At 37.3% G+C, this 6,355-nt stretch overlaps 1 protein-coding gene across 14 annotated transcripts in view; it reads right to left on the bottom strand.

The window, feature by feature from the left end:
• The window catches only part of ST7 (suppression of tumorigenicity 7), a 240,475-nt gene that overhangs the window by 117,788 nt on the left and 116,332 nt on the right, over window positions 1-6,355 (bottom strand). For all 14 annotated transcript variants that reach the window (XM_006770007.2, XM_015567992.1, XM_006770008.2 and 11 more), the window contains one exon: window positions 6,219-6,316. In XM_006770007.2, coding sequence (XP_006770070.1) covers window positions 6,219-6,316 — 98 coding nt within the window. The remainder of the gene's footprint in view (window positions 1-6,218; window positions 6,317-6,355) is intronic.

Genomic DNA, 6,355 nt, shown 5'->3' with positions numbered 1-6,355 from the left:
CCGAAGGACTTGTATGCATGCATATAAGCATAACCAATGGACACAAGACACTGGGGGGCATGGGAGGCTAGGGGAGGGTCAAGGGGAGAAAAAAAAGGAGACATTTGTAATACTCTTTGTAATACTTTAAGCAATAAAACAATTAAAAAGTAAAAATAATAAAAGAAATAAAAAGTGGGCAGAGGATCTGAAAATATACCTCTCCCAAGAAGACATACAGGTATATGACAAGATGTTCAACCTCACTGACAACTAGGGAAATGCAAATCAAAACTATAATGAGATGCCACCTCATACCTGTTAGAGTGGCCATTATCAACAAGATAAGCAATAAACAAGTGTTGGAGAGGTTGTGAAAAAAAGAGAACCCTCGCTTACTGCTGATGGGAATGTAGACTACTACAACCACTATGGAAAGCAGCCTGGTGATTCCTCAAAATTAAGAATCAAGCTACCATATACCTCTCCTGGGTATATACCTAAAGAACTCGAAATCATGTATTCGCAAAAATTATGCACCTCTTTGTTCATGGCAGCATTATTCACAGTGGCCAAGACATGAAAACAACTTAAGTGTCCTGCAATAGAGGACTAGATAAAGAAGATGTGGTCCATATACACAATGGAATAGTACTCAGCCATAAGAAAGGGTAAAATAGCACTATTTGCAACAACATGTATGGACCTTGAGAACATTATGCTATGTGAAATAAGTCAGTCAGAAAAATCTAAAAACCATATGATTTCACTCATATGTGGGATATAAAACTAACAACCATGAACACAAACAGCAGTGTGGTGTTGCCAGAGGGAAGCGGGTAGGAGGGAGCGGGGATCCTAAAATAAGGTAACAGGAGATTTGACTTTGGGTGATGGGCACACAGTACAATATACACATCTTGTAACATAGAAACCCATACCTGAAACCTATATGTTCATGTTGACCAATGTCACCCCAATCAATTTAATAAATATTTTTTATAAATAAATAGGTTATATAAAGTTTGGTTATAAAATTTGGAAATTTGTATACCAGGCAAATATCAATCCAAATAAGCTAGAGTAGCCCATCTTATTCATACAGGTTAAAAAGAAAATCTAGACAGAAAAATATAAGGGACAAAGGGTACTATATATCATCAGAATAATCATCAGCATAAGTGCTTCTGACAATATACCCTCAAAATACATGCAGCAATAATTAATGAAACATGGAAAAAATCAGATAAATAAACCATTGAAAGTGAATGTTCTATCATATCCCTCTCAAATACTGAAAAAGCAAGCAGACAAAATAAGCTAAGATACAGAAGATTTGAACAACATGGTTAATAAAGCTCAAACTAGCAAATAATACAAACTTTGATAACCAAAAGGGACCGGATTGCTTTCGAGCACAGCTATAACTTTTATGAAAACTAACTATGTACTAGGCCTCAAAAATTCTCTCCATATAAAGATATGATCTTTGTTCTCTAAGCATGATGTAAAATATTATTGACAAGGGGAAAAATATAATATATAGGACAAGATGAAAATATGAGGCAATAAAGAAATACTTAGAATCAAATGGAGCTAACTGTTCAACTTAAGAAATTGGTAATTTAAAAAAAAGCAAACAATAGAAGAGAAGGAGAAGAAACAGTACTATATGCGCAGAAAATGCTGGGGAAAAGTTGAGAATATAAACTAAACCAAATCCTAGCTCTTTTGCAAAGATTAATAAAATAGACATTCCTCTAGCAGGATTAATCAGAGAAAAATAAACAAAAATGCAAATAAACAGAATAAAAAATGAAAAGGGAGAAAAAAATAACAGTATTTTTTAAATCATGGAATAACATTATGAAAAGCTATATGCAACAAGTATAGTCTCAAAACAGCCTAATACAGAGCAACATGGGAATAGTCATGTATCACTGATGAAAATTTACACAATCATAAGAGCCATTCTGGAGAGTGTACTCTCCAGACACACTGAAATCAAACATGCACATGCTCTAATACCCAGTAATCTTATTCCCAGACATACACCGTAGTGAAAGCCTCTCACATGTCTATAAAGATGTTCACTGTAGCACTGCTGGGATAATGGAAAATTGAAGGTAATTGGGTCCTTTTAATTTACATTATTTTGAAAATAAATGTTCCCATTTATAATGAAGGTAGAAAATCAGTATAATTAAACCAGTAACAAAGAAGTGTCATACTCAACAAGAAGCTGGGAATCAAAGGTCACAGGTACAAAGCTCTAACTGGGAATTTGTATGCCATACTTTTGATTCACCAATTCAAATATTTTTTGACTGTGTCTTTGTACAAGGTACTGTGCAGAAAAACAAATATCATACCAGCACTCAAGAAGCTCTAAATCTAGTGAACTTCAATTATACTTTTGTATGCTTTAAAAATTCAGCTCAAAAAACCTGTCTCTCTCTGTTCATTTAGCCCTAATCTTTCCTTAATGAAGGGATCACATGAGTAAGTGATTTGAGATAAACATTGAATATAGGAATAACTGTGAAAAAAGAGGTCAGGAGAAATGGTACTATATTATCTCAAAACTGACATGTTTTCTTTAGTGAGGGAGCCCCACAGAAGATGCTCGAATATTAAGCATCCCCATGAAAGCTTAGTTCTCGTATGGAAATTTGGGTAAGATACAAATCAACTCTGCTCAAAATCCTTACATGATTAGGTATGTATTTGTAGGAACAGAGAAAAGGGGGTAGAAAAATATATATTGAACGACGAGTGTTGGTTACTTCAATGAGAAAGCATGGTAGGAATGGAGGGGATATATATCATTACTTCCTTCTTTTTGACTTGTTACAATGAATATAAATTATTTCTGTAATTTAGTAGGACACCCATGGTGTGTGTAAATTAAATGAAATGGTCTATGTAAACTTCTTAATAAATGTCTGGCACTTGGTAATACTCATGTAACTTACTGATAGACAAAAGCTGAACTAGAGAAAATGCTGAGGATGCAGGAAGGATCCAAGCCCAGGGATGAGGTCATTGCAGTTTTCTCTGGCTATTTTTACAAAGAGCCATAACTGAGAACACAAGACGGATGATTAGATTATTACATTTTCAATTAAAAATAGCCTGGCCTGTGTGGTTCAGTGCTTGAGAGTTGACCTATGAACCAGGAGGTCACAGTTCAATTCCCAGTCAGGGCACATGTCTGAGTTACGGGCTTAATCCCCAGTGTGGGGCATGCAGGAGGCAGCCGATCAAAATGAATCTCTCTCATCATTGATGTTTCTATCTCTCTCTTCCTTTATTTTTGAAATCAACAAAAATATATTTAAAAAAAATAGTAATAGATGTTGCCCTGGCCCAATGGCTCAGTTGGTTGGAGAGTCATCCTGAAGAAAAACAAATATCATACCAGTAAAAAAAAAAAAAAAAAAAAAAAAAAATTTGAATTGGTGAATCAGAGCTATGGCATATAGATTTATCATCTTTACCAGTGAGGCTGAGCATGGGTTTGACACCGTCAAAGGCATATAGAACATGCCTTTAGTTGATTCATGTAAGGAAGTTTTAGAAAAAGGGAAAGTTTATACAGAGTATCTATATTTTTATATAGGATCTGATGTTGTGGGTTGAATTGTGTCCTCTAAAAAGACATATTAACATCCTAACCCTTGTTGCCTGTGAATGTGACCTTATGGGAAATAGGGTCTTCGTGGCCGTAATCAAGTTAAGATGAGATCATAAGTCCAATTCTAAATCCAGTAAGTGTGGTGTCCTTATGGAAAGATGAAAATCTGGACACCGAGATACAGGTACATGGGCAAGGGGGGAACCGCCATGTGAAGTAATGCACCTATAAGTCAAAGAGTGCCAAGGACTGCTGGCAAGAGAAGATGCTTTCCTAGACCCTTCAGAGGAAGGCTGTATGGCCCAGCTCACCCTGGGCTCTGGACTACTGGTCCCCAGAATGGTGAGAGAACAAATTTCTGTTATTTAAGTCACCCAGTTTGTGATACCACAGCCCTAGGAAATGAATACACCTGGTCATAAACGAATCACAGGTTGGTTTTAAGCTAAATTTAGGTGGGTGGATTTTTGGACTCCCTGACCAGCATTTATTCCACTGCATGAAGACTTTCCCCTAAGATCTATATTTGAATTAGGTCAGTAAATGGAATTGTAAGTATAAAATAATATTAAATAAAAATCAAACCATAGTAAAGATGTATTGGTTTTAATCATGTGAAATTTTATATGCATATTCTAAAAATCCGAATGAGACTGATAGAAAACAACTGGAATTAAAATCTTCCACGTTTGTTTTTCTTATGAAATTGCTTGAACATATAATACAGAAAATCAACAAAAGCTACTCTTCCATGTGTGCCTGTGCTAGGCTAATTAAGGGGTAAGAAACAACAATAAATATAAAACACCTGTTCAAGGCTGAATGCAGCTGTGCCAGGTTAAGATAAAGACCCCGTCCTTCATAAAATTCTCAGCTCTTTCCGAGCTGGTAGAACTGGTTGAGTCTTTCTGCTATATCAAGGGATGAAACTTCTGCAAGTTAAAAAGATTGAGGGCAAGTTCATGTCTCTGCAGAAATCTTTTCTTAAAATTAGCACTTATACATTATAACAAACATTATTTAAATTTTTCTGTCAACCACAAGAATTAAATCCTGAGAGATCCCTTTACAGTACATCTATCACCTTCAGTCCAATAAAACCACTTCAGAATCTCTCTCCTCTTGTCCTATCCTCAGGTCTGGGGACGGTACTGCTACTGAAGGAGAAGCCGGAATCCACGCACAGACCTCACTTGGATGCTATGACCTGCAGAAATCACCAGGCATGGGCATGGAGCGCAGGCCTCGCCCCTACAGAGACTGGGGACTCGCAGGAATCACTTACTTTCCAGAGACAAGTTGAGGAAAGACTCACCAGGTCTACACAGTCTATACTCAAACCCAAAGCTGAGATTGGAGAAGATACCGCTTCTTCCTGGTCCCTCAGTTCTTTCATTTTTATAATGAACAGTTACCTAGTCTCCTAACCCAGAAGACAGCAGAAGGAAATGTTGATCAAGGTTTTCTGAAACTGTAGTTAAAAAGGAAATGGTTTATAAATACAATTCACACTAGTGTTAGTTTCTTTATTTAAAGTGTTTATTTTTTTTTAAATGTAGAAGAGTTTATCAACTGGTTTCTCTTAAAAGCACTGCTTTGATTTTAAATTACATAATAACAGCCTCCCTTGTTCTCTTTCATTTTGAAACTCTAAAGTATCCTGACTCAAGAATCTAGGAAAATACTTGAAATGACTACAATACAATCAGGTCATAATATTATTAAGTTTAAGGGTAACAAATTGATCCATAGTTTATTCAAACCTTCCTAACTACTACACATAAAAAAAAGTCAGTTCGCTAAAATGGCTGATCTTATTCTTGGCTTCCAGCTATCGTCTCAAGAGTTTAATAAGGACATCTCTTGAGATTTCTTTAATATGCCAGTCAATCTATTAAAGATTTTGGATGTATTATCTCATTTAATCTTTGCAACAATTCCAAGTAGTAGTTATTATTATTATTTTATTATGTTAGTAGAGGCCCAGTGCATGGATTTGTGCAAATTGAAAGAAAATTAATTAGAAGGTGGCCGGCAGGGCAGGACTGAGTGAGACAGAGCCGGACACACTCTGGAGCCAACCTCCCCACTGGCCACACCTGGGGTGGTGCCGGGGGTTGAAGGGTGTCTGTGGAGTGAGCAGGGTTCTTCCAGCAAATGGTGTCCCTTGTCCTGGCCTACGGGGATTGGGCCAAAACCAGCAGTCCGACATCCCTCAAGGGGTCCCAGAGTGCAAGAGGGTACTCTGCGAAGTTGCTGTCACTGGGCAGCTCCTGTGTTGAGCGTCTGTCCCCTGGTGGTCAGTGCGTATCATACCTACCAGCCGGTTGACGGGTCGCTTAGCCTTTCATACATATAGATTATTGGATTGTTATTGTTATTCTTTTTTACAGATGAGGAAACAGGGCATAGAGAAGTTGAGTCAAGATCATTCATTTAGTACGTGGAGAGCTAGAGCTGGACCCCAGATAGTCTGGCTCTAATGCCCCTGGGACCGCCATACCATGACTGCTTTTCTCTGCTATAGCCACTCAGTGGGCTCCTCCTTCTCTCTCTAAGTCAGATTCATTGCTATGTTCCCAAACCATAAATTCAAACTCACATCTCTCATCATTTTCACTGCTTCCCTGGTCCTCCCAAGTCTTCTGGCACACATTGCTAGCCTTCTTTTGATGTAGACCAAGACATTGGTGTCTCGTCCTGAAAAGGAAGATATAGAACACCAAAATTAAAAAAAGA

This window comes from Myotis davidii, unplaced genomic scaffold (genome assembly GCF_000327345.1).
Source record: "Myotis davidii unplaced genomic scaffold, ASM32734v1 scaffold384, whole genome shotgun sequence".
Lineage (NCBI taxonomy): Eukaryota > Metazoa > Chordata > Mammalia > Chiroptera > Vespertilionidae > Myotis > Myotis davidii.
Note: the sequence above shows the minus strand (reverse complement) of the source record. Positions and strands in the feature narration are given on the sequence as shown.